General features: G+C 41.0%; 1 protein-coding gene across 2 annotated transcripts in view; it reads left to right on the top strand.

The window, feature by feature from the left end:
* trabd2a (TraB domain containing 2A) overlaps window positions 1–19,214 on the top strand; it is a 78,777-nt gene that overhangs the window by 25,301 nt on the left and 34,262 nt on the right. For both annotated transcript variants that reach the window (XM_023293207.3, XM_055004112.1), the window contains 2 exons: window positions 11,174–11,320; window positions 11,989–12,163. In XM_023293207.3, coding sequence (XP_023148975.1) covers window positions 11,174–11,320; window positions 11,989–12,163 — 322 coding nt within the window. The remainder of the gene's footprint in view (window positions 1–11,173; window positions 11,321–11,988; window positions 12,164–19,214) is intronic.

The following is a 19,214-nucleotide window of genomic DNA, read 5'->3' as shown; positions in this document are numbered from 1 at the left end:
TTTTGTGTGACTTTCAAAAGTCGCTTCAGATTTGCTTGTGCTTTACATGTGCTTATGCTTTGTGCTGCCCTTTTATTTGGAACCTGCTTTCATTTTATTGCCTGAGACTTACAGTTAGGGGAATGCATTTTTGCAAATCTTCGGAAGTGCAAAGGAGATAAAAAGGAAAACTAAAACTGAGAGAATTAGGTTAATATGGTTGTTGATATTGTGACAGATATCTCCTGTAGTAAAGACACGCACTGAACACTGAAGACCAGTTTCCAGGTGGTGATGATTCTCTGGAGCTGTCAGTGGTTGCAACATGGCAACATATTTTTTATTTTCTCGCGTGCATGCAGGAAATCTTGATCTAATTTACTCTTTTCTCTGCCTGTTTGCGTGATAACACACACAGCGTGAATTCTCAGATGGTCAGTGTGTGTCCACGCTAAGTGCTCGCAGCTGCATGGGTTTGAATCCCGGCATGAAACAGCCTGGCAGTGTTGTTCTCCACTCGTGCTGTCCTGAATTAACAGTGTTCTCTCAGTCGACGGACGCCGACTTGTCGAGATTGATGGCTGTTTTCTTTGCGGCTTGCTGTGTTTTCAGGATCCTCGTGTTGTTTCTCGGTGGGCTGATGGACTATCTGGGCCTGTTTTCTATGTTCATGAATGTGTGTGAGCATGAGGGCATAGGAGTGAGAGGCAGGAGGGGCAACAGAAAGAAAGATAAAGGGAAGGAAGAGGTATGAACAGTGGATTTTGGTGCTTTTCAACTTAAAAACTCGCCGGTTCGGTCACTGCACGTGTGATGACAGCTGCCACCGTATGTGTGTGGGGAAAATATATGGGTCAATATATAACTGAGGGACTTTTGAGGTCCGTGGGATACATCTTGCATTTATTTTTATTAAAAATAAAAAAAACTAATGCTTTTATGTTCATTATTATCATGTCTTTACAAATTCTATCATTATTTTGTGGCGATTTTCAGTCTGTTTGTGGTAATTTTAGGTGTTTTTGTGGTCATTTTACTTTGTGTCTCCCATCATTTTGTGTCTTTATATGATAATAATCTGTCTCACTGAGTCATTTTGTGTTTTTCCTGTAGTCATTTTGAGTAATTTTTTTGTCATTTTCTGCATTTTTGTGGTCATGTTGTGTCTTTTTGTGGTTGTTTTGTGTGTCTTTTTGCACAATTTGTGCACTTTTTGGTCATTTTCAGTCCATTTTGTGGTCATTTTGTGCACCTTTGTGGTCATTTTGTGCATTTTTGTGGCCGTTTTCTGTCAGTCTGTGGTAATTTTAGACGTTTTGTGGTTATTTTGTATGTCTCTGTGGTCATTTTGCAACTTTTTGTAGTTATTTTGTGTGTCTCTCGTCATTTTTTATCTTTATATGATAATTATGTGTCTCACTGACTCATTTTGTGTTTTTCTGTGATCATTTTGAGCTTTTTTGGGTCATTTTGTGTTTCTTTGTCAGTTTGTGTCTCTCTATGGTCATTTTTGGTCATTTTCAGTCTGTTTGTGGTCGTTTTGTGCATTTTTGTAGCCGTTTTCAGTCTGTTTGTGATAATTTTAGGTGTTTTTGTATTCATTTTGCATTTTTTGTAGTTATTTTGTGTGTTTCTCATCATTTTGTCTCTTTTTATGATAATTTGTGTCTCATTGAGTCATTTTGTGTTTTTCTGTGGTCATTTGTGTTATTTTATAACACAAAGTAACTAATTGTATCTGTGTCCCAGAAATCACTTTCCACTAAGTTCCCCATTACAAAAACACCTCTCAAGGAAGTGTGTTAATTCCAGATCACATGACCTGCTCCACATGATGTCATTTCCTCCTGAAGAAAAGACTGGCCAGACTCCAAGGCTTTCTGAGTTATTTAATATAAAGTAGTCAACAGGTTTACTACAATATCTTTAGAAATAACTTTCAATTTCAGTTTTACTCAATTGTATATATAATATTTAGAAGAATCTTTCTGTTAAAAAGATTCTGGTGTTTGGTTTTAGGCCTGACAACAGCAAAAATGTCAAGTATGATACAAAAAGTCCCACAATTATATACTGACCCATATGTTTATAGCACTTCTCTAAAACTGAGAAAAAAAACTATTTGACAGGGGGAAAAAGCCCTTTTTTAAAAGAAAACATAAGATTAAAGGAATGAGGTGAAATGTGAATCCAATATATGACTGTCATATGATTGATTTCAGCTGTCAGCTGTCAGAAAAAGACAAAAGAAATCATTTTTACTTGCCAATATCAGTGATCTGAGTTGTTGGCATCTGATTAAGCGTCTAATCAGTGATTCTGTCTGGTTGACCGTTTGTCTCCTCCTGATAGATATGTGCAGATGTCTTTTTATTACCAGCGTGTTGTACAGCTTGTTCAGGGTGTAGTGAAGCAGCAGAAGAGTGGGGGGTTTGAGAAGTTGACATTTCAATCACCACAATCCCCAATACGCTCACACACACACACCACACACACACAGAGAAACCTCTAGCCATTTGGTTTGAGGCTGATTCCCTGTGACAGCCTAAATATTTGGCTGCGTCCGGGCACCAAGGTAAATGCACCCCGCAAGAATGTTTTTACAAGGCGAGAGAGAGAGAGTAAAGGGGTAGAGGGAGAGAGGTAGGTTTTGGATGGAGATAAAGAAAGAGAGAAGCTCGGAGAACACAGACAGAAAGAGAAGAAGAAGAAGAAGCGTATTCACAGTTTCATAGAAATGCGGTTTGTGAGTCGGCCACCGCTGCAACAAGTGTTCACTTTCACTGTAATCTCCAAATGACAGAAAATAAATCAGCAACAGCTCAAATAAACAATTAGGCTTTTCAATGCAGTCTCTAAAAGACACTAGATACAGAATTAAAAAAAACACAAAGAAAATGACTAATCTGACTCAGTATGAAGATTTAATATGACCTGGCCTTTTAAAATAACACTTATCAAGTCAGAAGACATATACAGGGGGTCCTCGGTTTACGGCATCCTCGACCTACGGCATTTCATCGTTACGTCGGAACTGGTTAGATGGAACTAGTTGGCAAATATGACTGATATGTCGTCACGCAGCGCTATAAGACGGCTTTGTTTCCATTCTCCAGTTGTACACCACCTTGGATTGTGCTACATTCACTAACTTTTTGTCCTTTATTATGGCTCCAAGCGTAAGTCAGACTCTTCTGATTCTTCGAAGAAAAGGAAAGCCGTCTCCATGGAAGTGACATTAGATATAATAAAACTCTCAGAACGTGACTTTTCCGAAGAACTGGTCAATCTTGTGATGCACATATCGGCATTGTTTACATTTTCACCAGAGTTCTGACTTAGAGTGAAAATCGACTTAGATCGATCTGTCGGGACAGAACTCTGACGTAAGCCGAGGACACCCTGAAGTGGCTCATGCTTTTCATCTGGCAAGGGCTGTTTTCTGTTTTTGTCATTGCAAATTCATCCTTTTGGACTGTGTATCAAGCATAACAAGCACTTTGAACATGTCGCTAGATATTATATTTATGTCATAATTCCAAAAATATTGAATGGAAGTAATCAATAAAAGCGTCAGTGCTATTATAGAGTTTAGAATGTGTCCATTTCCAGTGAAAACTCATATTTTATGTACATTATGAAGAGAAATCCACTCTGTTTGCGCTCACAGACCTCAGCTGTCAGGCCGTGGCAGAGAGTTCCTCATGTCAACATTCATTGATTGAACTGTCCCAGATCAAAAGGAATAGGATATATCAATTATTTCCGAGGATGGATTTTCCTTTCAAAAAGGGGGGAAAAGCAATTTTTGGTCATCATTATTTTCAAAGCTCAGCCTCGGGAGTTTTCCCTGCGCGGCTTGGCGTCTTTCTCTCTTTAAAAAAAAACAAAACAAAAAAACCCCCACTTTTTTCTCTCGTGTTTGAAATCTTGGCCCCGTATTTCCGTTCTTTTGTATCATATTGGAAAATTAATAAACGTATCTTCAAAGGTGGGCTTTGAGCTCGGCAGAGGCTGCAGTAATCCACGGTGATGAAGCATTTAAACATGTGCTCGCGTAAACACGGGCAGATGCATGTACATACAAACACGCCGAGCAGAGCGCTAATCTTGTACAGGTGTACACACACTTCCACCGCGCTAACACACACACACAGTCACAGCGAGGAGGTCATTAGTGACCCGAGGAATGCAGGGGTCAAATCTTAAAAGACCTGGCTGATAGAGGGGATGTATAGGATCAAAGCAGCGAGGGAGAGAGAGAGAGGGGGGAGAGAGGGATGGAAGGACAAGGAGGGAGGGAATATACGGGATCAAAGGGGAGAAATGAAATGATGGGAGGATGAATGAGAGTGAAAGTGGAGGTGGGAGGAAGGTAAGAGAAAATGGGGGAGTTGAAAGAAGGGAACAGAGGGCTGGAAAATAGAGAGAGAGACGAGGAGGAAGGGTAGAAACAATACAGATAAGTCAAAGTGACAGGTGTGTGTGTCTGTGTTTAAATGGTAGGTTTTCAGCCAGAAAGGGAAAGCTTGTGCAGCGGTGAAAGATGTGTGTATGTGCTGTGTGTGCATCTGTGTGTGTATAGTACCAATGAATGGCTGCTGAATAAAGTCAGTTCTGTCAGCAATATTAGCTACACCACTGGTGTCAAACTCACTTTAGTTCAGGGGCCACATTCAGCCCAATATGATCTCAAGTGAACATTCACAAAAAATCAACCCAAATCCAGCGAATTTTCTTGATTTGTGTTGATTTTTTTGTGAATGTTCTTAAAGAAAACATTAGAAGTTTTACTGACATATATGGAATCACTTTAGATATTTTTAGGATTTTTTTGGAAGATTTTTACTAATTTTTTGAAAATATTTACAAGAATTTTCTTGCCAAATTTGAGTTGTATTAATAAAACTTTTAAGGGAAACTTTTAAGGAATTATTGGAATTTTCTTCCTGAAGATTTTGCAAATTTTCAGAAATTTGGGAAATTTTTTTTGCTGAATTTCTGGATTCTTTTCAGACAAGGAAACAATATCTTTTGGTGCCTGTAAATGAGGACAACAGGAGGGTTAAGAAGCGCCATGTTCACTGTTTATTGGACCAAATCTAATGGTTTAATCTCAGCAAATCCCCATACTAGTTGCCATAAAAGGTAGAAGAAGAAGAAGAATATGACAAAGAAATTAAATCACTACATACTGTGATGTCAGTTTATGGTGGCGGCAATAAAAGATATGTGCATTTTTATTCATTTGCACTCCAAACTCTTTTTTGGGTCCCTTGCCAGCCTCCAGGGATCAGCTATGTATCTGCTGCTTGTATGAAAATGTCTTCCTTCTTCGTCCGGAAGATAAATTTAACAAAGACGTTACTTCCTGCATTTCAAAGCAAACAATGCGTGTTGGTGTGTGAATGTCTGACTACCTGAGGACTGCAGCAGGTCTGTAAAATCCTGGCAGTGCTGCACTACTCCTGATGGCTCTTGTTTTAGGGCTGACTGCTCCAACTAACATTTCACTGATAGCATCACTCATGAGTAACTCAGAGTTCATATCTCTGCCTGTTCCTGTCTGCATCTGTCTCTGTCTGTGCTCTCCTCCTCTGAGATTTCATTGATAGCATCAGCACCAAATCTTTTTCTCTCTACCTCTCATTGGTTTTCTTACTGATTTCTGCTAGGAATCATATTCTGCTCTAGTCTGTGTCTCATATTCCTCCCTGTGACAGAAACAGGGGAAGAAAGAGGGAGAGTTGCATTACTCTGATAGCATCACAGAGTCAGGAGGAAACAGAACAGCACTTGGAAGTCTTCATTTGAACTTGGGAGCTTTCCAAGACTCGTTGAACTGACTGCGAGCGCTGTACGTGCACGTGTGTCTGTGTCTGAGCTCACGATTTGTCAACAGAATGGATGAACTACTTGTTGCAACACATGCTTTCCTGCTCACACAGAGACACACAATCAGTCAGGAAACAAGGAAAAACACACAAAGAGCGAGATAGCTGCACACACATGCTGCTGTTTACTGTCTTATTAAAACTGATTTGGGAATAAAGTCGCTGAAACACTCTCTAAATCCACTGCCAGCACTTCCAGTCAGTATAGCTTCAATTATCCACAGGCTTTACCATACAAGGAGTTTATCATTGTGTTTACATGTTGTTCACGTTACAGCAGATTCACATTGTGACAGGACGAGTATACATTTATATACAGACAGAATGTGTTATTGTCATTGCTGCTAAGATTATGTATCTTGGGTTATCTTGTGTCCTTACTTGTTAGGATTAAGGGGATTATGACAGCAAAGCAGACTATGATCGAATGCTGCTGCCTCGTCGCCCTGCCGTTGAAAGAGGTGTTTCTCTCACTTGAGGCATGAGGCGCATGTGATATTTGTCATTCCCTTGAGATAGGACAGTACATCAACTGATGAATGTGATCCTGAAGTTGGGTATCAAACTGTCCAAGCACTAAGAGCTTATTTTATGAACACTTCTATCCACATGTGGTGATAGTTTAGCTACTAAAAAATGTCCTGATACCTGTGACGGAGATCAGGACTCAACCTAAGGACAGCCGCGATGTAACATATGATTTCACTACAGTTTATGAACTGTGCTGTTTCCATGTCTGGGACGACTTATAATGATAATTAACTAACTTACTGCTGTTGAAAGACGTGTGTAAATGCACTCATATGGATCCTGCTGCTGCTTGATGTTGCACTTCTTTAATAAACTCAGATTAAACACTCCTACAAGCAACTGGAAGCAACAGGCTACAACATTCATTATTTTAGTTTCATTAGGCCGGGCTGCTTGTCTTTACTTCCATTGCTGTAAAATTTATATTTTATTGCCTAACAGATGGGTAATTTTAGAGCAAAGTGAATAAGAACAGTGCTGGGTGATTTTTACGCATATGCTGTGTTTATTGTTATGACATTTCTGGATCAGTGGTTAGCACTGTCGCCTTGCAGCTAAAAAATCCCCGGTTCGCATCCCGGCCTTCCCGGGACCTTTCTGCATGGAGTTTTCATGTTCTCCCTGTGCATGTCTGGGTTTCACCGGCTTCTCCAGCTTCCTCCCATAGTCCAAAAACATGCTGAGCTTAATTAGTGATTCTAAATCGTGTGTAGGTGTGAATGTGAGTGTGATTGTTTGTCTGTATATGTATCCCTGTGATAGACTGGTGACCTGTTCAGGGTGTCCCCTGCCTTTTCCCTGGGTGAGCTGGGATAGGCTGGGATCTCTGTGTGATGAATCGTATAAATGCCTGTATTTCTGAACTGCTGCCGCTAGGAGCTCCTGTTCTTCTGCCATGTTGTTGTATAGACTGTGTGTTTTCCACGCGTCTCCGTCCACGTTGTCCGAAAAATTTGGAGGTGTGTGACGTAGAAATTTTTCACTTGAGAAGGGTCGTGTGAGGGGGCGTGGCTGCTAAAATTGCGTAATTTGTCCACGTGGACCTCGCGGACACATCAAGCATGTAACAGTGTTGGCTGCATTTTTCAGTCTCAAAGGTTGTTGCTTGGATCCCACTGCATGATATCGACCACTTTATCACATACATGCAGTAGTGACAGATGCCCTTTAACTTCTAATGATGCCGCTTCTGGTGCATATTATTTATCCAGTTGATGTACAACTATCTCGTGATGATTTTTGATGCTTGCAAATGAATGTTTCATAAAATATTGCAACATCTCTCCAACGATACTCTAAGGATCTAGCTTGTCACTGTTTGCAGCTAAGTCAACTCACTCTGGAGCGCAAAGAGTTTTTTTTTTTCCAACTGAGCTGCTGAACACTCCACATCTCCACATGTGGGAATCTGACTGTGATGATGTTTGCTCTAGATGCGCTCACCCACCCCACTCCATCTCAACAAGAGGGGCCATTTCCATGACAAAGGACAATTATTGACTTTCATTGGCTCTGCTTGCTTTGATATCAGCGAGGGGTGTGTCAGTGTGTGTGTGTGTGTGTGTGTGTGTGTGTGTGTGTGTGTGTGTGTGTGTGTGTGTGTGTGTGTGTGTGTGCAGGAGGGGGCGGGTTAGGGGACAGCAGTGGAGGCGAAGAAGAAGAAGAAGCAGGGGGAACCTGATGAAAGGAGCCGAGTGGGAAAATGCACCCGCTGACCCACAGTGCATTACCAGAAGAGGAGGATCACAGCAGAGGGAAATAAATCATTTGCTAATGTTTTCTTTCATTCAGTCCTCCTCTTTGCTTCTTCTTTTGCCTCCTACCTCACGTTCTTGTTCCCTTCCTGGCTGTCTCTTTCCTTTTTTTGTTTTTCCGCTCCTTCTTTTTATCTGCCTATATATGACTGATCTACGCCCCCTCCTCCCCTCACTCCCACCTCCTCCCCCATCCTCCTCCTCCCTTCGCTACCATAATTTAAGGGGCTGAAAGGCATGGCGAGCGGAGAAAGAGGAGAAGAGGGAGCTGAGAAAAAGGGGAGACCCTGCAGATGAGGGCCTTTTCCCTTCACGGACGTGGCACAGATGTGAGGGGTGTTTTTTGTGAAATGAGTCGGGGAGGGGCGGCGATAGGCTAATTTGCGTGGCATAAAGACGGGGCCCTTTTCATATGCAGAGCGCCACTTTGATGCGCGGCCGATGAAAGCTGGAGGGAGCGCCGAGGAGCGGAGAAGAGAGGCTGACGGAGGGGTTCTTTGTCCCCTGACAAGAAGGCATCTGCTCCACGCTGCCCTCGTCTCCTCCTCTCTGCTGCTATACCGCCGCTCCCACAATGGGACAGCCCAGAGGGAAAAGTGTCATCAGAGCACCTTAGAAAACAGGACATGAAAAAAGAAAAAAAAAAACAGCCGCTTGGGGATGGTCTGGTTGGCGTAGGGGTATGCATATCAATACAGAGTGACACCAGATCTGAGACACATGCACACTGAATTGCAAAAACATGCAGACATACTATAGACGCATTTACATAGCTGCACAGCTGACAAAACACATCTTCACACTGACTGATTGTCCCCTTTGAGAAACAAATAAACCATACAAACTTTCCTCTTTCATGGGAATCCAGATCAATGGCCTGCAGGGTGAAAGGTGTGCATGTGTGGTGGTGAGATCAGAGAAAGCGCACCGAGGTGAGCGCCGCTGCTTTCTCTACTCTGTCACAGTCTCGTTGTGTGCAGACTGTACCACATTCAGAGTGTTTATGTGTATTTGTGTGTGCACGCATGCATATGTGTGTCCTCGCGGTGCTGATCATAGGCGGCCGGCTCACCAGGGCTCTCTCACCAAACACTGGCCGATTTCACGCTCGCACAATAGCCGAATCTCTGCAGCGAAGGCTGAGAGGTGTTGGCAGGAAAAACAGTCCCCTTTTCTATAATAGTTAATTCAATAAATCTTGCACATTGATTCACTTAGCTACCTACTCAGGCTTTGAATCACAGCTGTGTTTTAGTTGCATCAAAAGTTTAATAAAAGTGTATCACAGATTCAAAATGGTCAGAAATCTCTTGTATCAACAGTGAAGAATTTTATGCCCAAAAGTATGTCTGTTTGTTTGTTGACTGGAAATGGATATATCTCAACAACTATTGAATGGATTGCCATAAAAGGTTGCGTACACTACATTCATTGTTTCCAGAGGATGAACTATTGGCGATTTTCCATCAGCACCTACTCGGCTCGACTCGGCTCAACTCTACTGGGTTTGTGAGGTTTTCCATCAGGACATAGTACCTGTCACCAGGTACTATCTTAGTATCTTCTCAGCCGGGGTTCCAAATGAACTGAGTCGAGCCTATAATGTGACGTCTATGTGATGAGTGCAGGCCACTGATTGGACAGACCTGTACTGTGGGCGAATGACAAGGTCGAGACTTTTCTGTCTTTGGTGACGGACCAAAGAATACAGAGAGAGCTGGATGATGCAACTCGCAATGAGGAAGTGCAGGGTGGTCATAAAGTCACGTTACAATTTTAAGAATTTATTACAAAGGCAGTTGATAAGATAACTTAACCAGATTTGTTTTATTGTAATCACTGGTTGTCAAAGTTTTTTCTTCCTCATTTAATACACCTCTATATGGGCACCATTAGTTGCACGAAGCACATCAAGGCTTTACTTGATTTCTTGCCATGTTTGCTGTAGCATAGCCTCATCAGTGGTGGTAATAGCATCGGAAATCTGTTGCTTCAAGTCAGTAATGTCCCGTATCATTGTTCGATACACGATATCTTTAACATAACCCCATAGAAAGAAGTTCAAGGGAGTGATATCTGGTGAACATGGTGGCCAAGGAATTGGCCCATCCCTTCCAATCCACCAGTCTGAGGAGTAGCCATTTTTTAGGGTTTCATTTAACAGCACTTCTTTCACCAACAGGATACCTGAAACACACAATTTCAATGTGATTACAAACTTTAATTTTTAACACTGATTACAATAAAACAAATCTGGTTAAGTTATCAACTGCCTTTGTAATAAATTCTTAATATTGTAAAGAGACTTTATGGACACCCTGTATATCAGGAGGTGGATGGTCACCCACGGACACAGCAGGACAATGAAGCAGTGTCAGGAGAAGCTGAAAAAGCTCAAAAGTGACTATCGGTCCATCAAGGACCACAACAGCTGGAATGGGTCAAACCGGAGGTGTTGGAAGTGGTTTAACCAAATGGACGCCATTTACGGGCACCAACCAGCGAGCAATGGGAGGGAGAGGACACATCCAGAGGATGAGTCACACTAAGTTTTTTCAGTAACCCTGCTTTGGCCAGACCAACCCGTGACGACGTATTTCCACTGCAGCTTCCCAGCAGGATTAGCCACAGTGAGCTGCACGGCGGTGGTCCTGTAAGGTAGCAGGTCCAACCACAGCCAGCCCACGACGGTCTCCTTCACTGTCCTTCAACACCTGAACTGCACTGAAAAGTAGAGCAAGCTCTGCATTTGTGAGCTCTCTGTGTTGACTCTTCTAGCTTCTACCTGAATGTCTGTGGTTTGGAGTTTAGTTTCACTCCTGTGTTCCTCTTTGTCCTGTTCTTTATAACATGTCTGTTTTATGGCTGTAATGCATATTCAAGAGCAATTTTGTGGTCTAACTACACTGAGTCAATCCAACAATGATGTTTCAGAGTTTTGAGAACCTTGTGGTCGTAGATCAGAAAGAGAAAGAAATAATTGGTCACTAACTGGTTGTCGTTCTCTTCTTCTAGGTGATCTTCGCCCTGAACCAGACGTTATTACAGCAGGAATCTCTGAGGGCAGGAAGCCTACAGGTTCCTTACACCACCGAAGACCTCATCAGGCACTACAACTGTGGAGATCTCAACTCCATCATCTTCAATCACGACACCTCACAGGTTAATACCTGAAAGAGTTTTGTCTTGTCTTGTTTTATCTTATCTTATCTTATCTTATCTTATCTTATCTTATCTTATCTTATCTTATCTTATCTTATCCTATCTTATCCTATCTTATCTTATCTTATCTTATCTTATCTTATCTTATCTTATCTTATCTTATCTTATCTTATCTTATCTTATCTTATCTTATCTTATCTTATCTTATCTTATCTTATCTTATCTTATCTTATCTTATCTCTGTAGTTATGTAACTAGTTCCTCTGTCTAATAAGAGTCTTTTTGACCCCCTAACCTTATGTTTGTCACACTGACATGACCCCTCGACCTTTTACCTTCACCCCTGACCTCTTGACCAACTTCACACTCCCCTTCTCCCACATCCTCCCCTTCTCTCTTGTCTACCAATGTCTCTATACCGTTGCCAAGTTAGTTCTTCTGTTCTTCCATCAACATCTTTGCCTTGTCTTCTTCCAAGCAATTTCCATAACCTTCTGTCAGTCTAAATTGTGTTTTAACTGTTGTTCTTTTGGCTCTATTTTGTCAGTTTTGTGGTGAGAAGTGTAATGTGGGAATGTTTTAGTGTTTTCATTTAATCTGAATCAAAGTCTTAGAAATGACACAACTAAAGAACTCTCCTTTTCTTTTTTTCACCCCTGCAACTACAGGTCCCTAACTTTAATAATGTGACACTGCCACCCAATGAGCAGGTGACGGCCCAGGAAATAGACAGCTACTTCCGACAGGAGCTCATCTACAAGAGAAATGAGAGGATGGGTAAGAGGGTCAAGGCGCTGCTGGAGGAACACCCCGACAAGAGCTTCTTCTTTGCCTTTGGAGCAGGTTGGTGTTCGATCATTAATGTAGAGTCACATTTTTCAGCGTTTCAGAACAAAATGTCAGACAAAAGACAACTTCATCAAAGTACTCAACAAGATTACTTTTATCCGTACAACAAAATACTTAGATTCCTGTCTTTGTTTGAAAAGCTCTTGTGTAAAGAAGATAATATCCGTCTTAGTGTGAGCAGCTTAACAAACAATGAGAAAACAAAGACAACTTAGGAAAGACGGGACAGAAATCCCAGCTGATCAGGAAAGTGGAGCTCAATGATCAGCCTTCTTATTCCGGTGATCTATGGCTTCACTCATCCACAGCTGGTGGTCTTTATCAGCTCTCAGAGCAAATAGTTGGAGCTGTTCAGTGTAAAGATCATTTTATCAATGCAGGACTGACCAGAAATAGATTTGTGGCCTATTTGAATCACTCAGAAATGTCAGTGTGATGCTTTGAATTCCTCTGTAAATATGCAGTAACCTCATAGAAACACACAGCTGATAAGAGACCTGACTTAACACAGAGAGAACGAAAACAGACAACACAAAGATGTTGCAGATGTCTATGTGTTTATGTGTATTTAATGTGTATTGCAGTATATTTATGCTTTCCAGTTGGGCAGTGTATATCTAAAGCCAACAGCCTTTGTCCTAATGGTTTCATTTGGCCTCTTGTTGTTCAATCAAAGCATTAGTCACGCCTAATAAAGGAAACAAGGCTATTTTATGATCATTTACTCAGGCTGGTTTTCAGCTGAGCTAGTTCCTTCTCCCATAAGACACTGCTACATTTATCTAACATCATGGATTTAACATGCCGTCTTTCATACCCTCATACAAAGCCAAAGAAATCAAGTCCAGCCAGTGTTTGCGTGACTGTAGAAGGGTGAAGCCTGTGTTGGATTCTTGTTAAAGAGAACCTGTCAGTTATCTATCGAAAAAACGCCGCTGTTTACATGTACCTTCATTCATAACTCATCATCGTAGCAGTGTCCACGTTACTATTTAATTAAAATGTACCACAGCTAAATGCTTGAGTTAAAATGCCCATTTTGCGTGTCATGAAGGAAAATGGACTTTTAAGTTGAGTCACTGAAACCACCAGAAGCTCAGCAAAGTTTACGATGTGTTTAAAGTGAAGCGCCAATAATGAAACAACCAGTTTCACCAAAGGCTGACTTTGAAAAGACAGAGTTTAGCTGCATCCTTTTCTTCTGTCAGGTGTTCCTTATAGTGACATCGGCAGAGAGAACCAGATTGTTCATCGGTCCATTTGGAAGTAGAAGCTTTGACCAGAGAGAGAGAAACTTTTGCAGTCTGTTGGTCTCCGAGCTGGCAGGAAACAGCTGAGGAAAAGCAGACATGCACGCACACACACACTCACACACACACACACACACACACACACACACACACACACACACACACACACACACACACACACACACACACACACACACACTAAAGCCCTAACAAGGAGTACATTTCACGGCGTGTCCCTGAGGAGGTGACTTTACAAGCGCTTGGTCTCTAAAGGTGTGTGTGTGTGTCTTTATGTGTGTGTGTGTGTTTGAGCTGCTGAGTGAAAGTGATACCACCAATCAGCCCAGGAGCGCTAGTCTTAGACATACGGAGGGCAGGTAGGGTCGACGTGTACAAGGAAGGGGATGGGGCGCATTAGGGAGCGCACGCACACACACACACACACACACACATACACACACACACAAGACACACACATATGCACACACACATGGCCAGAAGTCATACCCAAAACCAATGTGGGTAAAATGTGTCCTTAATTATCCCTGGAGGGGGCAGAGGACACACACACACACACACACACACACACACACACACACACACACACACACACACACACACACACACACACACACACACCACACACACACACACACACACACACACACACACACACACACACACACACACACACACACACACACACGCTAACTCACTACAATGGAGCCCATTATGTCAGCAGGCTCAGCTCTCCTGCTACCATCAGCTGTGAGTCCACTCTTATCAGCGACCATCTCATGTTCTCGTTGTCTGTTTTTGTTCTGCATTTTCAAACTAATAATTTACTGAAATGTAATTTTTGCCACAACCTTAACCGAGGGGAAATATCTGTTTTTTGTTTTTTGTTTTTTTTTTACCCTTAAATCATAATACTGCACGCTTTAGATAATCCACAATCACCTGAAAGTCATCCAGTCTACAAACTAAACTGGATTCAGAGGAATTAGCGTTGTCGGTTGTGAAATTGCGGTGACATATTTAACATATTTCTCTGCCCCGAGTAATGATCCCATTAGCTCACAGGCCTGCAGATTCCTGACCGACGCTATGTGGAAAAATTGTTGAGGGTTTTCATTTTTTTTTGCCTTTGGTAAGGATTATTGCCACAAGTTAACAAAACAGTTTGTACAGAATAATTTATTCCCTTTCAATTTGAATGGTTGGACACCCGACTGCGTTTGGCCAAAGGAAGCTGAAGATAGAACAAGAGTTACGTTTGTGGAAGCCTAATTCATGCTTTTATGTCAGTATTGAAGGCAGTAAATGAGGTAAATGCTGTAAACTTCTATGCCACAATGACTATGATGTAAACATTCTTTGTGTATGTTGCTCTTAAGCAGAAAACACTCATCAATCTATGATCTCACAACTTCTTAATGTCATATGAGGCATAAATGGGTCAATGTATAATTGAGGGACTTTTGAAGCCCATGGGATATATCTTGCATACATTTTTATTAAGAATAAAAAAAAGTTTTTATGTTCATTGTAATCACGTCTTTCCAAATTCCATCATTTATTATGGAAACAATCACTTATTAATAAAAAAAAATGACTGGATATCACTAAGATGTAAACTACATTACAAAAAGTCCTGCAATTATATATTGACCTAAATAATTTTGAAAAAAATCATTATTTCAATATGCTGAACATGACAGTAAGATGGTATAGTCATGCAAAAGCAACTGTGGTGAAGAAAAATGGATGAATGGGCTGTTTTCATTGTCATCTGTGTCTATGGGGAGAAATATTGAGTGACTTTTTTTCTGGGGTGGTGGAGAAGTTGGAAATTGTTTATGGAGAAAGCATTAATGGTCGACAACCGCACGCTGCCAAACCAGAGCTAACATTTTCTAACCCCTAAATGATTTGTCATGTGTTTACAGCAAACACACACACACACACACACACAAACACAACTTTATACCAAGCAAGACAGATTGTGCCCCAAACCATGTGCCAGTTGTCAGGATGAATTTACACCTTGATACCAGAGCGAGTGGAAGAGGATTAACACATTACAAGATGTGAGTACACATGCTGATTAAAAGATGTCGCAGCGCAAATTAAATCAAGCGAGTAAGCATTTGGTTTGATACCTGAGGCTGTGGAAGGATAAAGTCATCGATGACAAATGGGCCGAATAAAAAAACATGAAACTGAACTCAATTTGGTCCTAATATTAGCAAGAAGCTCATTTCTTTTGCCAGCGAGTGACATGTCCAATGAGGGATTTACCAGAAATCAAGAATATCTTCTAAACGCAGGACTTGTTCATGCCACTGAATATGCTTTGGCTGAACTTCTTAAACCTGGGTGGAGACAACATCCTGCCAAACTGAACTTGAACAGAGCTCTGGGGATTAAGTTTCAGTCAGACATGTCTGTGAAAGAATGGCTGACTGAGAAATTGTTCAATTACTTGTCATAATAATAAGAGGGGAATGAGTCATTTGTAAAATAGTAAAATCTCTGGCATCACAATAAGAAAATAGAAAATGTTAGGAGATCCTTCTGTAAGGCTGGAACAATAACACCGGAGGAACCGCTCGAGACGTTTTTCGCCGAAATCGTGGATTCAATTAGTCAGAAAAGCAGCAAAATGTGAACTCCTTTTGAACATATTGATTCTCTGGTTGGGTCCAGACTCAACAGAATGCAGCCTGTGACCAATTTCTTTTGCCCTTGCTGTTGGAGGAGCTTTGTTTTTTCAGCGGTCAGGTCAGAATATTGGTCAGGACGGCAACAGTCAAACAAACAGTCGTGGTCACTGGTCAGAATTCAGCCCCAGATGAACACACACACGTTTCTCTCTTTCATTCTGCACACTTGCTCGGTCATTCTTTACGTTTTGTCCTCTTAAGATCTTTTTTTTCTTCTTTCTTCATCATGTTGTCTTGAGAAAACTGCATTTTTAGGATAAACAGAAAGACGGGGAGATGCTTGTAGCGACGTTACATTCACGACCACCCAGTAGATCAGGCATGTCAAACATGCGGCCCGCGGGCCAAAACCGGCCCTCCAGAGGGTCCAATCCGTCCCTGAAATTTTAAAAACAACAGAGAAGACATTAACTGCAAATTATAAATTTGTAAAACTATAAATTTAAAATCATTTCTAGACCATGACAAGTTGTTTTGATCATAAGGTAAAATACTAGATTGTTCATTGTTCTTTTGCCATTTTGTGTCTCATTTTTCTAATATTTTGTCTTGTTTTTGTTGTTTTTTGTCTTTTTTGTCTGACTTTTGTCTTTTGTCTCATGTATTTGTCATTTTGTTTCTCGTTTTTGTCGTTTTCTGTTTCTTTTTGTCTCGCTTGTGCTTTTTGTCTCATTTTTGTCATTTTGTGTTTTGCTTTATTCATTGTTTTGTGTATCGTTTTTGTCATTTTGTTTCATGCATTTGTCATTTTCTGTTTCGTTTGTCCATTTTTTTGCCATTTTGTAACTTTTTTGTCAAATTTTTTGTGTTTTTTTCCCCAACTTTTGTCATTTTTTGTCTCGTTTTGTAATATTTTGTAGTATTTTGTTTTAATATTTTTTTCTTAACAAATTTCAGTTTGTTCATAATGTTTTCTTTTACTGGTCCGGCCCACTTGAGATCAAACTGGGATGAATGTGGCCTCTGAAGTAAAATGAGTTTGACACCCCTGCAGTAGATGTAGGATAATTTATGGAAAGAAAAACATCTGCAGCTCAAAGTTCCTTATCATGTCGTGTTCCTTTTTTGCACTAAATAAAGCAAAAACAGATTTATTATGGTAACAGAAATAGTACACTTAATCTTTACTGACATCTGCATCCAAAGAATTGTCAATAAAAAGGTTGCGCTTATTGTTTTTTGGGCAACTTGACTCTAAACTTTGCTTACTGGCTGGAGGAGTATTTTTGACAGATAGCATTTGCCAGTTCTTACACTCTGTCAGGAAGCGTTTGAATCTCGGCAGGCTCAGATAGAACATAAAGCAGTGGAGTCGTATCCATCATACTTTCCTGTGTGTAACTAAACCGCTGTCCCATCTCTCTCCGCTCTGGGTATTGGGGTATTGTCATGCCTTGCTGTGCTTTGCAGTACTGTAAGTAAATATCTCCTAGAAATTTGTCTTTTCCCCCCCATGTGTTTGTCTGAAATACCACACCCATCACTCACCGTAAATGATGATGTTGAAAAAGCGCCATATGTTCAGACAGGCATATGGAAGCGGTTATTGCTGCGCTCCATAGGTACAGTAACCCAATCCATGTATACAATCTGAACCCTTGTTCCCTGTATAATCTCTGCCATACCCTGGCACTCTTGACTTTAATAAAATGATGTGTTTACATATCGCTGAAGGCTGAGGGCTCCGTTTTCTGCCGGCTCTTAAAAATTCTTTTTTTTTCTCCTTTCACTTACCAGACTGAACTTGAATGCATCCATGTTTCGGGGTCTCAGCCTGAAGCTGCTTAGCACACCACGATTCTCCCTCAAACTCCGCTCCAAAACCACAAATTTAAATATTTGCGGCAGTGTAATTGCCAGTGTGGTTGACAGGCTCTAACGGTTACTGTACTTTGAAATGTTTGACTCTTTTCACAGACAATTAAGGTTTGCCTTTGGATCTTTTCGCTATTTAGCTTGGTAAGGCCCTCGCTGAAGTGAATACCCCTCGGTTAGTGAGCTGTTTAGTGCGGTGGGTAGCCTGCAATAAATGGATGTCTTGGCCTGTGAGCTGCGGCTCATGACAGAGGTTGACATGAACTCATAACTCACACTGAGCACCTTGACGTGTCAGTGTGTGGGTAGCTGTTGGTGCTGGAGCGGGGAAATAGTCACTTAATGCACTGCGCTGTGCCCACTGCAGCTCAAATATGAGCACAGAATACTGGCAGCACTTATCATGGTAAAGAAGGAGCATTACTTAATGGAAATTTGTTGCTTTTTATTTGTTTCAAATCCCAAAATAAGAGTATAGAAATGAAACCAAACTCAACAGCAGCAGTTTTTCATGTTTTCTCCATCTTGCCGTGCATCTCTGGGAACCTCAGGAACCACAAAAATGAGCTTTAAACCATATCCTTGCATTGAATGTATTTTCTGCTGCCATAGATGAAAAAAACAAGACAAATGCAATAAATGAGAGGAATTAGTGACCACTGTGAAATATGCAGAAAGATACAAAACAAACTCATTTAGCTTCCAAACTGTGCGTAATCTCTGCAAACGTTCAAAGCCACAGACCATTAATTTGAATTTAGTGGACATCTAAAAGTTTCCAAAGACACCAAATATGTGTGGAAGTGTCTGAAATAAAGCACAAAGCATAATCTTCAGGTTTTACATTGGACTGAATAGTGCAGCTTTGAAGACTAGAGTCCTGGACTTGAATATTTCCCTCAGTATAAACATTGTGTGGCTATAATGAGGAGTTGGAACAAACTGATGCAGAATATACAGTAAATGACACTGCTGGAATTTTAACCATATTTAGGAAACAGTTAAGACAATTTATATATCTCATATAATTGTATATAAACGCAGCTTTAACTTCCCCCGTGTGTATAACATATAAAGCTCAGAGTTGACTGACTGGACGTTCAGATTCGGTGATAAATCTCTAAACCTTCCACCTACCTGCTGGTCCAACACTACATCACTGCAGCGCCTTTTCTTTTCTCCCCCTTCTTCCCCAGATGGTGTGAAAGTCAGAAATGTGGTGCTTTTTCACAGCACCTCACACTCATAAACAGC

Source organism: Amphiprion ocellaris, chromosome 17, assembly GCF_022539595.1.
Source record: "Amphiprion ocellaris isolate individual 3 ecotype Okinawa chromosome 17, ASM2253959v1, whole genome shotgun sequence".
Classification (NCBI taxonomy): Eukaryota; Metazoa; Chordata; class Actinopteri; family Pomacentridae; genus Amphiprion; species Amphiprion ocellaris.
The sequence above is the reverse complement of the archived record's forward strand: the minus strand, read 5'-3'. Positions and strand labels throughout refer to the sequence as shown.